At 43.3% G+C, this 23005-nt stretch overlaps 1 protein-coding gene and 1 long non-coding RNA gene across 7 annotated transcripts in view; one reads left to right on the top strand and one right to left on the bottom strand.

Moving 5' to 3' along the window:
• Positions 1–23005, top strand: part of gfra1a (gdnf family receptor alpha 1a) — a 101458-nt gene that overhangs the window by 53403 nt on the left and 25050 nt on the right. For all 5 annotated transcript variants that reach the window (XM_037124423.1, XM_037124424.1, XM_037124421.1 and 2 more), the window contains 2 exons: positions 20769–20947; positions 21849–22021. In XM_037124423.1, the coding sequence (XP_036980318.1) occupies positions 20769–20947; positions 21849–22021 (352 nt within the window). The remainder of the gene's footprint in view (positions 1–20768; positions 20948–21848; positions 22022–23005) is intronic.
• LOC119033861 lies at positions 19680–22544 on the bottom strand. 2 transcript variants are annotated; one of them, XR_005079399.1, is made up of 6 exons: positions 22484–22544; positions 21819–21946; positions 21659–21693; positions 20861–20968; positions 20700–20774; positions 19680–19967 (listed from the first exon to the last, which is right to left on the bottom strand). It is a non-coding gene; the product is annotated as an uncharacterized LOC119033861 (long non-coding RNA). The 2 variants fall into 2 exon arrangements; XR_005079398.1 differs by lacking the exon at positions 19680–19967 and having other exon boundaries at positions 20420–20774.

Here is a 23005-nt window from a genome sequence, read left to right as displayed (position 1 = left end):
CTTAAGCCCTTCAAAAGCCATGTGGTTGCTCTCATCTGAACACATTTATACACAAACCCACACACACAAACTCCCAGATTTGACATTGTGTAGCTGTTTAGCGGGTGAAGGAGGTTCGAGAGAGTCAGATACGAGGCTCTTCATCACCTCCACTGCACACCGAGGGTTTGCAGAGCACCAACCATCTGGAGCGTCCAGTCTCTCTCGATCTCTCTCTCATTGTGTTCCTGGATTCTTGTCTCCTGGAGGGTTTTTTTTTTTTTTTTAATGAGAACAACGTCCTAGAATGCAAATAACAAAACACAAAAGTCAAGATGTTCCTGAAAAAGTATGAAAAACAGGAACCAGAAATTAAGTTAAGTTAAAGTAAAGGTGTTGTGTGAGAGCGGCGGGCGGGTGTCTTCCTTAAGTTCAGCTAACACAAGTTCACTTCCAAGTCATGCAAAGAAGTTTTAATTGATTAAAGTTTAGTTTATTTGTATACGGCAAAAAAAAACTGTATATGAATACTTAAATTCACTGATCCTCAACCAAGGATTTTACCCAACATATAACCGCAGCCACAGTTTTCTGGACAAAGTTGTTGTTCAGTTGTTGCCTGAACCTCACCGAACTCTGAGCGTACAAGGAAGACAAGATGTGCACGACGTGAATAAAGTGCCAAATGTTAAAATTTGTAGCCTTTACACCTACACAGAGATGTGATGTCACTCGGTTCATTTTCTCAGAGCTGCAGGAAACTGGCGGGGAGCCCCTTAAACTGAAGATCCTTTGTTTCTAACAGAAAGGAGCAGATGTATGATTTTAAAAATAAAGATAAATGATAGAAACTGAATGTGTTTCATGCCCTCTGTCCATGTGCAAAGTTATCACATGGAGTCTTAACTTACAGTGAAGAGGTTAAAGTGTGGTCAGGTAATCGTTTGTTGAGATCTGCTGCAGTGCTGACAAAGTTTTACATACGCAGTTTACCGTGGGTGTACTGGGCTTGTGTCTGTGTGTGTGTGTGTGTGTGTGTGTGCATGAGCTTATTAGTGTCTGAGTAACTCGATCAATTATTAATCGTTTCAGTAATGGGCCCTGAGCCTCTGGAATGGCTCCATGTGTCCCTGATTAATACAGCCACGGCACTCGATACAGTTTGTCTCATCAACATACAGGCTACAAGAGAGAGACGGGCAGGCTGGGGGGGGCTGAACGGAGAGACAGGAGGAAAGTTCATGAGAAACAAAACTGGCAGGAGCGAGTCGCTAAGGAGCAGTTAGCAAGCGAGAGACGGGAAGATAAACAGAAAGAGAGACTTCCAGAGAGACGGGGAGCGACAGCGTGAAAAAGAGTGAATTAACAACCGACAGAGGTGATGGCTCCATCGGTGCCTCTCCGGGCGTGCTTTCGGAAATGGAGTGGGCTCGACTGTGTTGAGTCCTACTTAATAGTCTCCAGTGCTGTTCTGAAGGTCCTGATTAGTGCACACCGCGGAGATTGACTCCGGGTAAAGTGTGCATTGATGAATACAAATCTGCGATGTGGCCTCGGCCTCAGTGGGATTTGTTGAGCGAGTGAATCTGGCAGGAAGGTAATCAGGCTGGTGCAGGTTTATCAGCGGACCTGATGCGTGCGGAGATGGTCGGACGTAACGCTTCCTTCAAGGGAAACGTGGCCAATCGCTGCTGGTGCAATGTGCCTTCAGCTTTGAATGCACGTGTGATCTGCAGCACAGAGAATCCTCTGAATCGTTCACGTAATACACTGCGACAATTATATCATATGTCAACACAACCACACATGCTCTGACCCAAAGAGGCTGGAGGGATTTGTCGAACACCTCTGAGTCTTTTTTTAAAATACGAGACTTTGAACTTTGACTTTGAGCCACTTACCTCTCTCTGTCCTGCAGGAACAAACCTCCTCTGCTGTACACTATTCTCTTCTTTTTCCTTGTCGCTCTGTGTTACCGTCTGTCTTTGTCTGTCGCTGTCTCACCCTCCCTGTCCTGCTCCATGTCTCTGTCACGCTGTCACTCTCTGTCTCAGTCTAGTTGTCACCGTCTCCAGTACGAGGCGGAGGCTAATGCCTGAGTGTCAGCAGCTGTCTGTCGAGGTGGACGCACTTTAACAAATAAAGTAGAGAGAGATATAAGGCAGGCGTTTCCAACATTTTAGCCAAGTGACCCTTTAAAATGAAGCAATTGCTACTTTGGACTCTTGTCACTCATCCTTCAAGTTGTCTGCAGTTTCACCAAATATATATTTTTTTGCTTCCAACCTCCTGAAGTTGCTTTGCAGAAGGTTTATGGCTGTGATAAAACAGATGATTTGCTTTTTTGGTGGGATAAGGTGAAACACAACCGCCATCTCTGTTTTCTACTGAAAATGCTCTGAGCAGTTTGTCTTCCTCTCTTCTAATGATTCCCAAACATCCCTCACAGTTGACCGACAAACACTTTGGTTTAATTGTGCTCAATTTGGGTGTTTTGACTCCGAATGAAGTGGTAAACTCACTCTGGCTAAACAGTGGGCTTGTTGACAACTGAGAAATCGGTCTCATGGATTTTTTTTTTTTAAATTACGGCTCACAGCTGACAGGAAAAGGCGGGCTCTGTTTGGTCCACGATCCGAGAGAATAAACTGTGAACGAGTGTGCAGGTGCTCTCAACCAGTCGAACACGCTGATCAAAGCTCCTTCTCTCATCACACTCAATAAACGTCCACTGACACACTGACCATCACAGAAACTCTTCTTTCTGGCTTAACGATGTGTTCTAGTCTGTGCTGGGGTGGAGTAACTGTGGTGTTAGGAAAAGTTTTTTGCTCTGAGTGAATTTTCTACCAAAGTAAAGAAACTGAATCCTCGTGGCGCTCAGTCAGCGCCTGAAGTCCTAACAGTTTTAATATCTGAGCTGAGAATAATTACAAAAAGTGAGCATCTAGAGTCTGATTGACTATTGGAGCAGTCCAGCTTTAGGCCCATTCTCTGCATATATACAATTTTTTTTAATCAGTATTATGTGTTTGAGATTGGACTCGCAGTCGTACTCGTTATCTGGTTTCATTGTTCTTTCGGTAACTTGGCTGCAGGCTTTTAACTTTTTCACCTGAAAAGATTTTCATATTTAGACTGCGAGTGTTAAGCTGTTGTCAAGGTTAGGTCGGAACATTGCGATACTACTCTGAGAGAGCTTTCTTATAAAACACAGAGACGAGTAATTCACTGGCTCTTTGGCCCTGACTATGATCCGGTGCCCTCGCTCAGGGTTCACGTTCAGCCTCTCTGTCTTTCCTTCCTCAGTTTTAATCCCTTTACTTTTAACTCAAGCTCGGTCACTTTGCATAGCTCAAACAATGATAAAGTGACCAACACCGTGAACGCTCTCGGTGTAATGAGTGAATGTGCGCTGTCTATTAGAGCAGATTAGCTCATGTAGCCCCTGAGGCTCATCCAGCCTGCAGCTAATGTCCTGTATTTATCTCCGTACATGACCAGAGGCACACGGGGAGCTCGCTTTGTCTTTCTCTTTGCACATCCTCCGTACTCCAACAACCCGCAGCCTCATTTGTAACAAGTTTCTCCAAACAAAGAGCTGAATACAAAAAACCCCAACATACTAAACAACGGCTCTGTAAGAATGAGAAATCCCAAGTTATTTTTCATCAGAAAGACCTACTTTTCAAGAAACTCTGTACCCATAATTAATGTGCTCTTCTTGTTTGGGTTTTAACTATCATCCATGTTGTTGTTTTTGTGTGCGTTGTTTTTAAAGCCATCCGTGGCAGAGCTGGACACTTACATGACTTTTAGAAAAACATTCAAGACGCAGAATTCTACATTATTAATTTCCTGACACGATTTTATCACCGCTCAAAGAAACTGCACCAAGAGACTGACTGAGTCCGTGGAAACTGTATCTGTTCTTCATCGAACGTCATCATGAAAAATGCCGATTTCTACTTATATGCTGATTTAAGTAGCTCCCTATTTCAATATCTCATTATATTGATATTCTCATAACTACGACACGCTGCCTAGGTTTAAATGATCGCCATCGAAGCTGAACTCATGAAGCGCATTTCTGCTCTGTTATATTTTAATGGAGTGAGTAGTAAATAAAAAAGCCAACCATTGTTTCTACTGACAGCGCCCGAGGCAGGGAATCAGCCAGCAGTTACCATCACATGATGAAATCAGCCGTGTCGGTCAATGCTATTGATCCAGTGAGGAATATGGGATTGATCCGGCATCAGCGGGTAACCAAGTGAAATGGATGTTGACTGGAATGAAAGTTTGCCTCGTATAAACTCAGTAAACTCGGAACACTGGCTGCGATCTGTTCGCCGTTGACACGCTCCCATTTTAATAAAGCTCAATTACAAGTGAGGCTTCTTTACTAATGGCGTGCCTGTGAGGCTGTGATATGCTGCCCTGACTTGCGGTGATTCAATTGTCCGGGAAGTATCAGATAGGAATGTGTTTGGGTGATTTGTTTCTCATCATCTCACTACACAGCGCCGCCGACGCTCGGGTCGATCCGCCACGCAGGATGATGGATGCTTTCATTCCTGAGATGTCAAGAGATATGGACGTGTGTGTGTGTGTGTGTGTGTGTGTGTGTGTGTGTGTGTGGGTGTGTGTGTGTGTGGGTGTTTGTGTGTGATTGTGTTTTATGCATTAGCAGATAAAACATCCCTCCCGTCCCGTGTAACCTCTGCTATAATGGTTCTGTAATGAATATCCATAAACCACAGGCAGGCATCTGGACAACACTGAGCAACCGCACACTGGCACACACACACACACACACACACTCACACACATTCACACACAGGTAAACATGCACATTTAAGTCAATGCACTGTGTCACGCACATGTGGGCGAACATGCACGGTCATAATGACGCGCAGGTTTGGACGCACACATGAATAAACACAAAGCTACACTTTACATTCTGCTATAAGCACACAAACAAACACACAACTCTCGACCAGAGACAAACACACAGTGGGTTTAGATGACAAACACTGGGTTTAACAAAGGAGATGAACACACCTTCCCTAACGTGAACTGTAGCAGCTTTTAGCTGTCACTCAAAGCAGACAACATCCGAAGGCTTTACACGATGTGGAAAAGACAGACGTGTCAGTTAGAAAATGAAGCGTTGCTGCTGTGGAGAGCGAAGCTTCCACAGTGACCGGGCTGACTGTCTGAACCACACAAGGCTCTCTCCCATTTCCAGTGGCCTCTCGCCACTCAGAACAGAGTTACAAGGCGCTGTGGTTGAATGTCTCCTCCTGTGAACGACCCTTTCTCTCGTGTTACTGTGGCAATGCTGGTATTATCACAGTGATCTTTGCCGTTTACGTGATGGAGGAGAAAAAACAGCCTTGATGCTTGCAATTTGTTCCCAACATCTACCAACACACTACCCTGCCAGTCTGCACTAATATTAGACCAGCAGCACCACAAAACATAAGAAAAAGGAGTTTTTTATAACCCTTGGTTGGAAGTATAATTCAGTAAATCCTTCATTTGAAGGGCCCAGCAAGAATCAGGACACTCCAACCTTAGACATGAATGTGCAAAACAGAGAGGGAGGACTCAGCAGTCGTGGTCAAGGGGTGTATTTGGAATTGGGCCCATGTGTCTTTGAGCAAGACGCTGAACCCCAAATTGTTCCCAATGGTCAGGACAGCACCTTACCTGGCAGCTTGCTTCTGTAAAGTGTGTGAATGGGTAAACAACAGGCACGTTGCATAAAAAACGCCATCTTAAAACAGCCGTGTACCATTAAAAACAAAGAAAACCTGTCTGAAAAGTTTACCTATGGAGGGTCAGGGTAAATAAGCAAGAAACTTACACAGTGATGAGTCAACCAACTGGGAACTTTAAACTAAAATATAACAAAATAGATTTATAGGCAGAATAAAAATCACATCTCTAGATGTCTCGCAGCAGTTTTCAAGAGGCCAAATAAGTGTATCAGCTGGGCCGGAGAAGAAGCAACACACTCAACACATCTTCGCAGAGCCTCTCCTCTCCACTATCTGTCAATTTCACTCTCACCTTGTTGTGATGGATAGAAAAAGCTCACAGATCTTGATTCACTCAGCAGGCTGCCTTACTGTATAAAATAACTGGAGGCACTGTGTTTTAGCTGCTGCAGTGAGGCCAAATGGATGGCCGAGGCGCTGGAGGCCACTGTTTATTTCCTCTGAGTGCTTTCGATTTGGTTTTATTTTATTGAAAGGTAGGAAAGGATGGAGCTGTTCAATGAAACATGGACAGCGAGAGAAACTGAGGCAGACGCTGAGAGACTTAAAGCAAAACAGAGCGGAGAAAAAGGACAAGCAGTTCAAGGTGATGTCGTCAAACGCAGACTTTGATATCAGCCCGAAAACATAAAATCTCGTTAGTGACGCTTTCACACGAACTAAAAACAGAGATGATGAAACATTTTTCTCAAGTGAAATTTTATCATCGGAGCCGACCAAACAAAACCGGCTGTGGCACTCTTGATAGTTCCAGTCTTTTTTCCTTTTTTTTTTTTTTTTATTTTCTATTGGTGTGTCTTTTGGGAGACGGCATCCACAGCCAATGTAATTAGACTGCGTCTGAGCACACTGATCCGTTGTTCTCATGTTGCCAAATAACGAGCTTGCAGAGGAAGTCACTGGTCAGTAAATGAGCCTGGGGTCGCCTGTCAAGTCATTAGGTAATCATTAACTAATCTCATTTAATCATGACCTCATCTCCCACCCCTCTTCCATCCCTGAACCTCCGTGCACCCAGCGGAGCCAGACTGTTTTACCAACGTTACAGATGCAGATAGTCACTGCACATGTACAGATAAGAGGGGGAACTAATATATCTGCTGCTGCTGTATAAGAACATTTAGTTTGATATAACAATATATATGTTGTGGTTCCTTTACTGATTTTGCCAGTAAGTTCAGTCATAAAGATGATATGATGTTTTTCTAGATGTGGTATCTCCGCTCTGTTTTGATGAAAGGCAGTTTGTATGAAGAGCAATCTGTCGCTGAGTCCAGAAAAACAGAACTATCAGTGAAAAGTTTTAGACCCACAGCTAATCAATTTGTTAATTAACTTTTTGATTAAGCGATTAATTACAAATTCCATCGCCAGAGCCCGAAGGGATGTCGTTAAATTTACTCTTTTTTTCCCTGTCTGACTAACTGTCTGAACAGCCAGACAGATATTTAATCTACAATCATGCAAAATTAGAAGTTAAAAAACAAACAAAAGTTTTTTTTTATTTTTGTTATTTGAAACTTTCACATAGAGTGCATACCTCTGCCAAGGTCCAACAGTCCTCTGTAATGTAATCAAGCATAATCCAACATCCGATAAATCTTATTTAAATCCAACAGACCCATATTTTTTATTTGGATCTGCATCAAATTGGATCCTCCCAAATAGAAGCCAGCCACCTTAATCCACCAAATAAAGATCCAGACATTATTCCCAGAGTGCACCAGGACCAGCACAGACAGTTAATGCGGTCTGCTCTGAGCCGTCCTCCATCCATGTTTGGTGGAAATCCTGCCGACAAACCAACAAACGGATACGAGCAACAACACAACCTCCTCAACTGGGACAAAAACTGCAGCCTGCTTTGTAAAAACCTCCCTCGTTATACAGTTACTAGAGAAAGTGCAGTAGAAATATTCTTGTTAATATATTGTTATTACCTGTTATACTCTTAGTGTGTGAATGTGAAGATGTTGACTGAAATTGAATTTGACTTGCTAAAAATTATTTTCCCAACAAATGAAAATAACATCCCTTAATATTGTTATTCAGAAGTGAATTTCAGAGTAGCTTTTCTTTTCAAAAAGGACGTCTGCTGCAATAAGATCCACCGAGGGAGAACGATAGTGGCTCTTCCCGTCTCTCTTTGTTTCCACGTTTACGATCACATTGTTCTCCCTTCTCCCTCTTCGCTGCTCTTCCCCAAACACTACTTTTGTTTTTGTCTCTCTGTTTCAATTCTTCTCTCCCTCTTGTGCTCTCTTTCTCTTTCCCCTTTCCTCGTGCCTTTGTTAGCAGTCTGGACGCTCTCTGCAGCCCTCACTTCTCTCTGTTTTTCCTTATAAGGCTGCTTTCATACACTCTCTGTTTTGCTATCACCCCCACACACACACACACACACACACACACACACACCTCCACCCCTCCCACCACGTTTTCCACTTTCAACCTGCCAAAGGAGGTAGAGGAGTTCTCATCCATCTTCGAAGCCAGACTTTGACGCGCCTGGATGTTAAATTAAAAACATATAGTCCAAGAGAAGTGGGTCGTGTGCACCTAAAGTGTCCAAGACACAGCTTAGAAAATGAACACCATCCATCAAAAGCCTCCCGCATCTCCACAAAGCTCGGAGAGGAGAGAGTCTGACATCGGCCCTCTCAATAACCAGCTGCAGGGAGGTGGAGGTGGAGGTGGAGGTGGAGGTGGAGGGGAGCGGTGGAGGACGGAGGAGTTGTTTTCTTCTCACAACATGAAATGGCAAGTGTACCGACATGCATGAGAGCAAAATTAAGACATCTCATCATCAAAATCATTAAACTTGTGACTCTCTTTCCATCTCTGTCGTTCTCCATCGAGATAAACCATCTAAGAGGTGGCGACACTACAAGACAAGAAAGGCTGCCTGTGTGGGGAAGACACTTTGGCTATTCATTAGTCAAAACAGATGTGATGGATGGACTCAGTTTGAGCAGTAAACCATGGCAGCTGCTGTACAAGTGTGTTCCTGAAACCTCCTTCATCACCAGCTCAGACATTTAGTGGGCCTGGCTGCTTGTGACCTCTCGTCATCAGTTGAATCTGTTGGTGGTTTAGTCAGAAGTTCTTCTTCTTGGTTCACTTTTTTCACACTCCATTATTTTCCAGAGGGACAAACTTATGTCCTGCACGTGCTCCTTTTCAGCAGTCGGGTGTTTCACACCATCACACCTGGTGTGTCTGGTGCCAATGTGTCTGCCAGTGGTCCTCATGCTCCACTTTCTAAGGACTTGGCTGCTCGTGAAGCCAAGAAGGGTTGAGTGATTTCTAAGATCGTCTCCATCATCAGTTTAGTTATGCGTTGCATCTTTAATTTCCAAGACCAAATCTCAAGTAATTTCTTCTCCGTTCAGTCAAGTTGCAAGTCACTAAAAAAGTGACTTCAGCTGGAGTCAGAGTCACGTTGACTCGAGTCCACATCTCTTCTCTTAGCTATTCAGAGTCCTGTCTGCATGTTCACCATTTGTTGTGAAAATATAAAGGACGAGACACAAAGTCCTCTGGCTGTCCACTCAGCTGTCCCGCCACTGAAGTCAATTTGATCATCGAGTCTGTGATCTCTGTCGGACTCCGATATCTGTGTGCATCATCCGAGACAGAGCCATAAATTATTACCTCAGTCTCGTTCATGTTAAGATAGCTCTGTCAGGCTGGAAGATTAAAAAGAGTGTGGTGTAAGTTGTCAAATCTGACTACTGGTAATCCCGGTGATCTATTCATTCAGACTCCACAGTGACAGTCTCTCGCTTTTCTCCGTCTCTGCTGCCGGGGAGCTGCGCCAGCTGACTGAGCTGCCGTCCTTCAATATCGATCTGAAAGTCCTGGGCCGCCAGATTGCTTTCAGCAGCCATCACCTCCTCCTGACATAAAGGAAAAGCTGCACAGATTTCACCCTGTTTTAGTGGTCAAATAAAAAAAAAAAAAGGGAGAGAGATTTCTGATGGAAGCCAGGCTGAGTTGTCATCACTCTCTGAGGGTGAGTGAACTGAGAGTGCATGATCGGGAATGTGTCGATGATTTTATGATGAGCTTTTTTGAAACAAGTTGAAGAAGAAATCGTCTCTTTCCTGTGGTTTTTCAATTTCTAGCTGTTTACTTGGAGGAACGTCTCTGTCTCTCCTTTTGACTGCGTCTTCCTCTCGCTGTCTCCTTCTCGTCTTCTATCTCCTCTCCAGCCGCTCACACATACACACCTGTAAGGGCACCAGCAGGACTAATTATGGACCAACAATAACTCCCCCCCAGCACCACTCTGCTCCCGGCTGCGTAACAAATTCATTGGCACATCGCTGCCACTATTGTAAATCAATCTGACAGACTCGGAGGTGAGCTGCTGAATACAATTATGCGCCATGTGCTTGTGCCGCAACTTGTACTCACACAGGAGTAAACAGGCTATCCAGTTGTTAGATGTACACATCCATCTCCACAGTGGACTGTTTGATGTTCAGACGGGGACCGCAGGTGGAGGACGGTAAGAGCAGAGGGGCTGGGAGATATTGGCAGCTTGGGAGCAGGGACAGGCGATTTAAGCTTGGGACCGATGGTTGGAGATGGTGTAGACAGAATGGCTGGATATATTAAACAGAAGAAATGGGTACTGAGGGTGTTGTCCGGATATGAGAGGGGCAGCTGGGGTAAGGTGGTGCATTAGCTTTGAGGTGCTGAGAGCGCGGAGCCATGGAGGCTGACACCAAGATTGTGGTTTATCTTTCTGGGTATTGAGGAAAAAGTGTAAGTAGTCGGGTTTGTTGTCACTGTCAGTAGCAGGAAGAAGAAGAAGAAGGGTTAGTAGCTCTATCAAGGGGATCCAACAGATGAAGGGGTGAGTTCAGAATAAAAAGGGGCATCAGGAGCAACAATTGTGTATTTTATGCCACTTCGTTCTGTTACGAAAAGCAGCTGTGCATCGAGTGAAGCCTCGAGATCTGTCAGCAAAAGGACCAGTGTTAATTCTATTCTTTGGCTTCTTTCACCTAATTTTATAACTTCTACCATGAGCTCGATGATGCTCACAAATCAAATAGCAATCTTGCATGTTGTTGGTGCTGCCAGGTGAACAATGAATTTTGTCCCCGGCACCTTGGCAAGACAGTCAGCTACGATCGGCTGGGGTCCAACTTGTGGTCAGTCAAGGTTTATTTTCCAACGTAAGCCACGAATCTAAAAATGTAGATAGATTTATGTATATAACTGATGCTCAAACAGCTTATACCAACACATCCTCACACCTAAATGACTACAGAAATAATAGGTCGACTGTCAGTGTCTGAGATTTGGTAAAGATTCTGGACGGAGACATTGCTGTTTGACTTGATATTCCATTCACTGTAGATGTTCAGTTCAGTTTAGATGCACGGCGGAGAAACATTCTCCAGAAGCAGAAACATTTAATTTAGGAAACGAGTTCAGCGTTCAAAAGTGATGTGTCTCGGTTGTGACGTACCCTCTGACCCTGTCTGCCAGAATCAAATCCTGCCGGCACATGAAGAATGACAGAAGCTGGGACGCGTGATTGACAGCTGGCAGATGAGGGGAAAAAAAATACTCAACAATCACATGCAACTTGTCATAGTAGTCTGGACAACAGTTGAGGCTCCTGAGGACGACATGCTTCTATTCAGGCATTATTTGTGTTTTATTCAAGAAGAATCAGTGCGCTGGATTGTGCTACATTACACAAAATCCTTGACACTTCATTGATTTAAGATGAATCAAAAATTAGAGTGAAAGTTATAGTTGTTTAGGGAGTCATCTGAGTCAGACAGATCCATAAATTATCACCTGTTTATCACTGAGGTCAGACTGGATGATTAAAAAATGAGCGTGCTTGTTTGTGGAGAAATCTACCTGCAGGTGATCCAGGTGATACTCCACTCAGTCAGACTCCACAGTGACAGTCTCTCTCCTCGGTCTGTCTCTGAGTTCTGCTCCAGCTGACTGCGCCTCTGTCCTTCAGTATCGATCCCAATTTTATTCATTGTACTCTTTGTGACTGAAGCGGTACAGATGATGGAGTACAGGCTAAAGAGCAATTAGGATACCAGTGAGAGAGGAGAGTGTTCAGTATGCATGGAGCATAAAACAGATAACAGATGGTAGTTCAGTGACTCATAGTAAAAGTTTTTTGATTATGATGATGCGATCCTTAAATATTCTAGTTGAGTATGTTTTCTGTGTTCTGTGGTTAGTTTTTAACATGTTGAACTGAATGAAACTTTATTATCAGGCAGATCTATGAGTTGTTTTTACAGCTACACCTGTCAACAGGTAAAACAACAGGTCTTGCCTCCTTTTTCTTTAGCGATGCTGTTGAGATGCACCTGCACGTTGTTCATGATCATGTTTCAGACGAGCATTTTCAGCATCAAATGTATACAATCAAACACCCATATTACTACATATTTTGAAGTAACACATAACTGAATGGGGCTTATTTTGTGAGAAACTAGTTTTGTACATGGAAAGTAATTCTGCAGGTGTGTGTTTTGGTCACAGACGTAAAGTCAGATGACATGATGCAGGAGTAGAGATGGTGTGTAGGGTCCAGCCCGGGCAGTGTGTGGGCGGAGTACTGTACAATACTGTACTGGAATGTGTTTGTGGAGATTATTAAAGAGCCATATATTTCTGCTGCAGCCCCACAGGGCCTGCTCTTACCGGCCGATCTCCACACTGGCAGACGAGTAATGAAACAGGCCTCGCTGGAGATTCATCGCTTTGGAGAGCCAAGGCGATTCTCTCCTTCTCTTCCTCCCACTCCTCTTTCCTTTCTTATTTCTCAAGTTTTTTTTTTTCTTTCCTGTCTCACTTTTGGTCTGTTAAATGTGCTACAGTACCTCTGGTTCAAACACAGCATAGCCTGCGTGAACTCACATCTTGTCAGACTTCTGTCCCGGCGTCATGACTGACTGCGTGGCTCGTTGCAGTCAGTTTCTGCTTCTCTATCAAAGCCAGACTTGCGTAAATCTGTTTGATATCATCTGGTTTGCTCAGGATCTCCAGAGCATACCCCACTGGTGAGTGAGCTAACTAGCCAATGAGAGGATGAGTTAAGTTTACTTTCTGTCCTCACAGCGTGAATATATCAGCATAGCATGTCACAAAGTGCACGTGGATGTGAACTACATGTGGTAAGTGAAAAAAATATCCTTGCAGTGAGAGGCTGAAAAGCAGCTGCTAGTTTGCCTTCCAACTCACTCTGAAGCAAATTAGGTCAAGTTATCCTGTGAGTCTGATATCTAGCTAGCTAGCTTGTCAGTGGATGAGCATTTGCTATGCTAGCTTAGCAGCTAAGTCTGGAACTGAACTTGACACACTTAGTCATTAAATCCATTTTACTGATACTCAGCATGGTAATATTTTGTAGCAATGGTCATCTCAACATCATTGCCACAACATTAATATTAAGGTGTTTGTCCAACAATATTGTCACATCTTATATTGTTGTGAGCAGTTAGGAAGTGCTTTTTAGGAGATATATATAGAGAGAGTTATACATTGGGTTCCTTGATAAAGCCTAAAACCATTACCATATTATTTTATGTCAATGGCGCCAAACCCTGGCGCTTGGGAATTTGAGCAAAACCAAATGATTTGATGAGCTTGCACTTGCAAATTTTGTGAGAGCAGCATTTAAAAAGAAAAAAACAGGGGCATTAAGCATGCTGGGACAGACTGAAAGTAGGAGAATCATAGGAGAGAAACTCAGCAGGGATTTAAGCCCGCGGAGGGTTCATCTATCTCCAGAGGTGTTGAAGGTAACCACTCAGCTATGAGAGGCACACCGCTAATAGCTTGTTGATATTGCAAGGTAGGCCGGAGGGGTTCAAAAGGGAATAAGTTCGGGATGGGATAGAGCGGCAGCATGAACCTGAGAGGAGGGGAAACTTTTTTGCCAACACACTGGATTTGCCGAAGGCTTGTATTTCTACTCCTCCATCAGTTCCAGCACTCATAATCCCAGGTTTGAGGACGAGCAATTTGGACTAAGAGCGAAATTTCCAGCCAGAAAATAAGTTTCATGTATGAAATTGGCAGGGCTGATGAGGTGCTGAAAGTATGTTATGTATTCAAGGACGTACTTCTGTTGCGACCTGGCTTGAAATGTCAGTGAAACAGGAAGGCTGGAATGAGGGGAAGGGATTTGTTGGTTGGGAGAAGTATAACGCTGCTGTCGGATGTAATGAAAAAGCAGCTAATGGGAGAGACAGAAGTAATTGTCTTTGGCAGATTTTTATTGGACTCTGAGCCAATAAAGCTCAATAAATTCAATGGAATTGTTGGGAATATGTTGGTAGTGACGGGAAGAAGTGATGGAAGAGAGCTATGGATGGAAGGGTGGAAAGGAAAGGGAAAGAGAGAAAGAGACTGTTGCACTACAGGGATCAATTACTAGGAACTGTGAGTTATGGTATTTGCTGCACCAAGTGCCATGTGGCTTATTGCACTGGGACAGTGTTTGGAAGAAGAGAACGATTATTAACCACACGGAAAGAGAGAGAGAGAAAAGTAGCGGGCAAAGGAAGCTGACAGAGAATCAGAAAAGCATCGAAAGAAAGAGCGAGGTGGAGACTTCAGAAAGAAAATAAAGAGGGGGAGGTGAGGAAGGATGAGAAAACCTTGGAGCTCTCTTCACTTCTGCTCCTGCAGCCCTCCACTCTCTCCATTTCTGCTTGTCTTGCACTTTCAAGCGTAGAGCCCATTAAAGTGGATGACAGTGTAACTCACCACTGATAATCAACAGAGAGAGAGAGGGAGAGAGCGGATTCACAGAAAAGTGACCCCAGGCCTCGTTTATTATGTTAGATTTTTCTATTAAATCTGAGTGTGCTGTAATTTCTCAAAGTGGGAAGGAGGTGCAAGGAGAATAATTTATACAGTGAATAATCAAGACGTGTGCACCAGGGATGGACGTGTACACCGTAATCTGTGTCTGTATCTGTTCAGCCAGCTGAATTATCTGTAGCTGAAGCCGTATTCAAATGTGTTGGGTTTAAACTGGGAGCAGTGGTAGAACTGGGCGGAACAACCGTTGTTGGAAACATACAAGCTGATTGTTTGTATTTTTGCGAAGCCAAAACGACAGGGTTTTTGTCTTAATGATGGACGATTATAAAGATGTTAATGTTGGACATTTATATAACTGCGATGCATAAACTGTCCGGTTCCACTGTGTATGGTGTGTGGTTGCCCGTGGGTGGGTATCAGCCTGTTTGTTCTGTAATCCCCAGCAGCCACGCCGCCAGGACAAATCCCTGCACATTTATTGTGCTTACCAAACAAAGAGGCTGTGAATTATAGTCAGTCACCCAGTGGCACAGCATGCAGCCGCTGACTGTTTCCACTACTGCACCACTATGAGTAGTGGAAACAAACACACCTGTCAAGTGCTCCCAGTCCCCCCACCCCCCACCAGCTGACCTTCAATTGGCTGGATGAAGTGCAGTAATGTGTTCAGTCTGGCTGGTGTAAAATAGACAGTGGCACGCTGCCTGGACAGCAGTATGACATTATATTTAAAATAGCTATAACAAGGACAGTTAGCAAGGCTCACGGCAAGGACAGTAGCATGGTCATGTTTATGAAAACGTGCTGTATCAGGACCGGTGTGGACAGTTTAAATTTCCCTTTTAGACTTGACGTATTCTGAATGTTGTATCTCTTGTTGCAAGCTTGAAATAGTACAGGATATATTTCACATTTGTACTGGTTCCCCAAAGTAAGCCCACCAAATGATTTCTGTGCCCTCTTGACCTTTGCTCTCATGTATCCATCAGTTTAAAACTTACTTCCAAACACAACCCAGTCACCAGGATAAAATGTTGGCACCTAACTTTTCTACAAACCACTGATATGTTTGTATTTGTACGTGTCATATGCTACGTACCATACTGACCTTTCTGTGTGTTATATCACGCTCACATTACATGTTTATGAACCTACTGTAATACCTGGAGGTGGAGGGCACGGTGGTGGACTTACAGGCGAAGAGGCAGCCAAGTCAGTGGCCACAGTTCAAGTCTGTGTTTGAACATTTGGGAGAAACCACTGGATATTTTTAATGTGGTACAAAAGCATTTTAGCATCTGTAAGCATGTGACGTCATTAAATCAAAAAACGTATTTAAGAAGTGCAAAGCTTAAACATGTCTGTGCTTTGCAGAAATATACACAGCTAATATTTATTCTAGCGACTGTGGTTGCATCATATCTTTCTTGTGGGGCAAGAAAAATGATAAATCTACTCTTCATAATTTTTGGAGGAGAAAAAACTAAACTACAATAAAACGCGTGTGTTGAGGGGAGTTTTGAACAAGCATCTGAGGGCCGCTGAGGGCCACTAAGTGACTCCACTTTGCTCCAAAGGAAAAAATAAATAAATAAAGGACAGATGGCAGAGGGGAGGGAAGAGACAGGAAGAAACAAGAGAGATGGGAGCCACAAGAGAGAAGTTTAGAGTTGGTTAATTATGATGGAGAGAGAGGAAGGGAGGTAATGATTGGAATACATCCAGAACTGTGTGGATAAAGACATGAAAGCAAAGCAGAGAGAAAGGGGGACCCTGTGAGGAGGAGGAGGAGGAGGGAGTCCTGAGGAGGCCGGGAAGGAGGAAAAACGAGGGAAGATGCGAGTGACACAGTGAGTGATGCACGGGGGTGCAGAGGTGGGCGAGGTCAGGATTCGACCCTGTGGTGTCCCATGGTAATTGAAATTCGAGGGGGGGGGGGGGGTGGTGGCGGTTGCGGGGGGGCAGCGGGACTGGAGGAAACAGGCGACATGATAATCAATTTGAGGCTGAATCGGAAACATGAGCCACCGGGGGGGCCTCGTTCCCCCTACCAGGCCTCCAGATGGCCCCGGCCCCAACGCTGTGTGGGCCCTGTCAGAGCATGCAGTGTGTGTCAGTGTAGGATGTGTGTGTGTGTGTGTGTGTGTGTGTGTGTGTGTGTGTGTGTGTGTGTTTGAGAGACAATACCATCTGCCAAGAGTGCAAGGGGAGTTCAGCAGATGTATTTGGTGACACTAGGGGCGCAGTGGGGTATAGGCAATAGGCTCCACTGTGTGTGTGTGTGTGTGTGTGTGTGTGTGTGTGTGTGTGTTTAGGGACTCCCAGCATGCTGTTGGTGTTGTTGTTGGAGGGGAGAAATGGTTTAAGTTATTAATTTTTTTTTTTTGTTTTTTCATATAAGAAAGACGATTAACATTCATCTTTAATAGGGTCAAAACTTTATCGCAAACTCACACACTGATGGTTTGTCAGCAGCACGACTGATATATTGGTTTCCCCAGCAGTGATGGTATCATGTAGACGTGTGTCTGTATCAGCGTATCTTCCACAAAAAACCTTTTTTTTGCATATACTTAAAGATGCTTGAGGACATTCATGATTACAAAAAAACTGAAAGTGAAGTTTGACACTGTAAAGTTAATTGTTAAGATGTAAAATATCATTTATCTGTTACACGTCATAGTGGTCAGTGTTTGATAAACACATTTGAGAGGTCACTGTGTGTCAGTCAGTTTAAATATCAATTTCAGAATATTTTACTCCCTAACATTGGCATTTGGATCAGTGAGGCTCTAACAATGTGTCCCGAGTTCTCTCACATGAGGAGCTCGTCTCTAAAATGCCAGATTTATAGCAGTCATGTCTCTGTTCTTTTTATTTGATATATTTATCCAGAATCAGACTCAGGTGAGTTCTCTTTCTGCTGGGGAGTGTTTGGGGATGATGACATAATTTGCAGCCTCTTGAAACTTTAAAATCCTGTCAACAAACAACTAAACACGATTACACAGATGTAAAACAAAGACTGATTTGGTTACTGCATGAACTATTTCTTTGAATTAGACGTATTTAAATACCGATTTGGGGGAGTGTCTTTAAAAAAATGTGATGTTTTCAGAAGGTGGAGGGTTCATGCTGTTGTCTGAGTGGAGGAGACTGTCAGTCACCAGCTGTAAAGCTTTCTTGACGTGATGACTGCTGGTGCCAGTTTGGGTCAGACAGTATCTGAGGAAAAGACTTTAAAATAAAATGAATTCAGAGCCCAAGTGCTCAACCAGCTTCACGCACATCAAGCCCAGGAATCATTAAGGTCCTCTTGAAGATGAAAGATAAATGTTCACAGAAAAGAAAATGCTCTCCGGGCACTCGTGCTGAGTAACGATAAAAAGTACATTAAGAGCCTTTATTTAGTCACGAGTAATGGTTTCAAATGCCGACCTGAAAGGACCGACAAAACTCTCAACACGTCCTGATCTTACTGGCCTGGTACCTTTTAAGTATTCTTCCTTAAACATAAAGGCACTAGTGATCAAGTGCTTTGAAATCAGGCAAATGATCGCGAGACAGCCAAAACATAAATACACGAAAAAAACCTAAACCTCCGTCAGCTGCCCAGGGGACAAGCACAGGGCTGAGAGATGAGTCAGTTGATCTGAGGCAGCTGAAAGAAAAAGAAACAGCATCAGGTGGATGTGTCTGCACACTGATCCGAGGAGAAGAGACAGACAGAGGAAAGGAGGAAATTGAAGGCGGATATGAGGACTGCAGAGCAGCAGAGATGCAGCGGGAGTGGAGGTGTCTGAGAGGGTTTTGAAGTGATGGAGGAGCGAGAAAAAAGTTCTGGAGAGGAGAGCAGTGTGACGCACAGCTGCCAGCTGCTGCAGGAAAACAGACAGAGATGAGTTACTACGGAAGTGTGTTTATGCAAAGCTTTCTTTGTCTCTCATGGCATTTAAAAACCAAATCCAGAAAGACAGTGTTTAGCTCTTCCATCATCTATATTTCTCGCGTTTATCAAAATTAAAGGTTCATATATCTGCTTTTTTGTTTTTTATGCCAAAGTGTGTAGGAAATAATCTGGCTGTGGATGAAACAGGTGGATGCTGAGTTGTGAACAAGGGCAGATATTTAATTAACAAGAAACAGAAACACATTTTTGAAGCTGAAGGGAAAATCAAGGGTGGCGCCAAAAGGATGATGTTGACTAAAACATGTTCTTACTCACAATTCGTCAAATACTGCAGCAAAACAGCAAACTACAAGCATTATGTCAGTCCAAAAATCTGTAATCAGCGCGTCTAACAGGTGGGCAAGTGATGGGAGTAGACGCAGTCAGAAGGAATGTGTGACGGTCAGGTGAAACAGATTGAGAACCGCAAAAAGAAAGTGATGGAAATGAAATGAGTGAGCCAACAGCGTCTCTTCCTCAGAGGCTGCTGGAGGATTTGGAAAGCATCCATCTTTAGGATCTGGTCTCCCTGTCAACAATTAACACACCACCGGACCATCAGCTCGTACCCCCCATCATGTTTCTGTGTCCCTTTTAATCTCCCGCCTTCTTCCCCACCCCCACATCCCTTGATGTGTGAATCTTATTAACACCATTTACCATCAGAAAGCATCACACTCGTATCAGCGAGGCGCTTTGTTGACTTGCGTACGCCGCTCCTGCTTGATCGCCTTTGCCTCCTCCACCCGCACCACTTATCTGCGTCTGTCACCCCGGCCTCCCCGTTTTAATTGGTGCTCGTTAGAGAGAGAGAGAGAAAAAAAAAATGCTGTTTTTGCTCCATTTTCCATAGCAGGAGGGGGGAGAAGTCTATGGGAATGTTAATTGATTGCGGAACGAGGACAACACTGGCAATTAGTGTGGACTGACAGATGAGAAAGGCACTGCACTGGAGACTTTGATGACTGGAGACCGTCTACACACACACACACACACACACACACACACACACACACACTGTACTGTTGACACACATATACATGTCCTGTTAGCCAGCAAGGCCTCGCAGACAAGGGCCACTGTTTGATCATGGCAGCGAAGAAAGTACGAATTTAAATTAGGTCTTGTGTTCTTAGTATAAACACACAAACACACACACACACACACAGATGCAGAAAATACATGAAAACAAACATTTGTATCAGCTGACACACACACACACACAGATAGAGACAGACACGTGCTGCTGGGGTATTCTACTCATTTTGAGAGAATTCATTAAGCTGCTGGCTCTCTGCCTGTTTTACTCAGTCATTCTCTCTTTTTCTACACTTCTGTACACTTTCACTGAGATGCTTCAGCCTGCAGAGTCCAATTTGCTTCTGTGAGATGATCTGTTGGTGTCCTCTCGGTGTGCTGTGTAGAACCTGAGCATCGCTGAGTGTTTGAGATTGAGAGCAAAAAAAGTAACTGAAGATGATTTTGACATAAATAGACAATATAAACGAGTATCTTTCGTCAGGGTTTGCTCCAAGGCTGGATTTACAAATCGGCAAAGTGGGCAACTGTCCCAGGAACCGACTCTCAAAGGGGCCTAAAACAGGCTCATGTTCTTGTTATCAAGGTTTATTGGTAATTTGATACCAGTTGAATACCAACAAAGACACAGCCTGGATTATCTGCTAATCTTATGTCTCATGAAGTTTCAAAATGTACTGTTTGGACCACAGCTGCATACAATTAAAACATTCATATTTCCTGCGTAAGATGTCACTCTGTCTGCTTTATCCAGATTAAAATAAATTATAAATCTTGTTCTCCTTACAAAAAAACAGCATGAACAGCAATTTATATTAGAATTTTGTATTTATTTATCTATTTTGACAGTTTTTGGTCGGAGCCCAGTGGTGGTCGTATCTTCTTGGAAAATTGTCACTTCCGAGAAAGCAGCGCTCCTCAAGTGAAGATGCCCGTTAATGACTTTGGTTCAATGAACTACTGCGCTGCACAAAACTGACATATCCGGCCAGTAGTTGTCATTTTTCTTGCAGATCAAATATCATTCTTCTTTAATTATTTAAACCTGACTCTCACTTTCACTTGCTGAAGTTTGTTTTTAGGAAACATCAAACTCTTAACGACAGCTACTCAATTCTCACCCTTTATTCTCTGTCTTCTTTTCCAATCCATCTTCCCCGTCCCCGCGTCTCTCCTTGACATGTTTTTAGGTGAGCCTGCGGTGGCCAGAGAAAATAACTGTCTGAATGCTGCCAAAGCCTGCAACCTGAATGACACGTGTAAGAAGTACCGCTCGGCCTACATCAGCCCCTGCACCAGCCGCGTCTCCACCGCCGAAGTCTGCAACAAGAGGAAGTGCCACAAGGCCCTGCGGCAGTTCTTTGACAAGGCAAGGCACTTCTGACACGAGCTTATCAAAAAAAGAAGGAAAAAAAAAACCCGGCTGAAAAGCACACACACACACACTGGAGGTTTTCCAAATGACTGATATCTGATAAAAGCTGAATGTCCACCACAAAAGGACCTGCTTCAAAAGGAAGAACCATATTGAAGTGGATAAGTTGGAAGGCCTGTCAGAATCACAATAAATAATCACGCAGGCCTTTTTGTTCAGGGTTTGCTTTTCCAGCGCTGAGCTTTGACATTGATTCAGTCATCAAACACAAAAGATGTTTTTGCTGTTTGTGCCATATTGTAAAAACTGATGTGAAACATCGTAATTACAAACCCAGCTCCCATGCTGTCCCTTTGGAATTACTTAACTGGGATGGCAGCAATGTGAATGAATAGAAAACTACCCTTTGTAGTTGTCTATGCATGACATTTTTAATCTTACTGTGATGTATAATTTTGTTTTCTTCTTTTGTTTTTTTTTTTTGTTTTTTTTTTAACAACAGAGAAGTCTGTGTGAAACGCCTCGAGCTTTAAGTTTCTGCTGTGTTGAGATAAAACTAGGATGACATTCTTCTGTTGTGGACCGGCTGTGTTGTTTCAGCATCAATGTTGAAATGTTAAATAGAGACTGGAGCAATTTTTGACATTTTTGCCTTATAATCTGAAAATTTTACTGTTTCAGTTTATGAATGATGCATCCTTTTACCTCAGTGTTTGATGGCCACTTGTTTTGCTGGATAACTGTTGAACCAAGACGTTGACAAAAGGTCAACCAGGATAACTTTGTTTGGAATTAACAGATAGTTATAGCCAAGACAATCTAACCAAAAATAAGAATAAAAGGAAGGTCTTGCAGATGACGTCACCTCACAGGTAATGTTCCTGTTGCCTCACAGGTTCCTCCAAAGCACAGCTATGGCATGCTGTTCTGCTCGTGCCCGATCAGCGACCAGACAGCGTGCTCTGAACGCAGGCGTCAGACCATCGTCCCCGTCTGCTCGTATGAAGAAAAACAGAAACCCAACTGTCTCGAGCTGCAGGCCTCCTGCAAGACCAACTACATCTGCAGGTAGGAAACAACACACCTTTTGTGCTGTTCCCACTACGTGTTATATACGTCCAGTATGCTAACGTAGATAAACAGCCAGCCAAACTTGGTTTTCACGAGCCAGGAAGCGAGCGCCTTGCTCCTTTAGTTACAGTTTGCATTTATCACAGGTGAAAGTCTTAAAACTGTTACAGAAACTAAACGAGAGAAAAAATATCTCTCATTAGCATTAAAAAATGTTACTGAGTGACTAAAACACAGATGATAAGTGCTAATGTTGGCGATTATGAAACGCTATCAGCATGCTAACACAGTCAAACAATAGGCTAAAGTGCTTCTAGATTAGCATTAATGCTAGCAAAGTCAGTTAGCTAATGTTACTATCAAAACAGATATGCAGAAAAACAAACTTTTACTTTGTACAGACAATACAGCTAAGACACATAAACTTGTGCTTTAAGGTGCTAAACAAACAAAACTTACCACCACTGCGTTTCAAAGACGAAGTTTAAGACACAAGGAAAACCTCCATCATGTTCACCAGAGCCTCCTCTCTATCCCATAATGCACAGCGTATCTCTTACAAGCCTTCAAAATAAGAGTACATCATGAAATAATGCAAAGCAAATGTAATATTATCACTTTTTTTAGCTGTAAATATATTTTTTTAACATTACATGAATTATGAACTCTCTTTTTTAATGAAATAAATTAAAGGGCAAATCACAACTTTTACCAGTGGGCAGAACACCTTTTTTTTTTATTGGGCCTTTGTTACACAGCCAATAATAAAGAGAGATGCAGAGATGGGGAATAACTTTCTGGCTCTGAAAACACCTTTTGTTGTTGTCGTTCCATCATTACTCAATATGCATAGTAGCAAGTAACTCACTGTCACTGTGGCACCATTCATAGTTTCAGACGTAACAAATTACAGCCAGCTGTAAAGAAAAGCCTGACGAAGCTGGCCGTTAGAGCAGAAGTAAAGAGAGTCGTTGCAATGGA

The sequence above is a fragment of the Acanthopagrus latus genome, chromosome 15 (genome assembly GCF_904848185.1).
Source record: "Acanthopagrus latus isolate v.2019 chromosome 15, fAcaLat1.1, whole genome shotgun sequence".
In the NCBI taxonomy this organism is placed as follows: domain Eukaryota; kingdom Metazoa; phylum Chordata; class Actinopteri; order Spariformes; family Sparidae; genus Acanthopagrus; species Acanthopagrus latus.
This window is presented reverse-complemented; position numbering and strand designations above follow the sequence as displayed.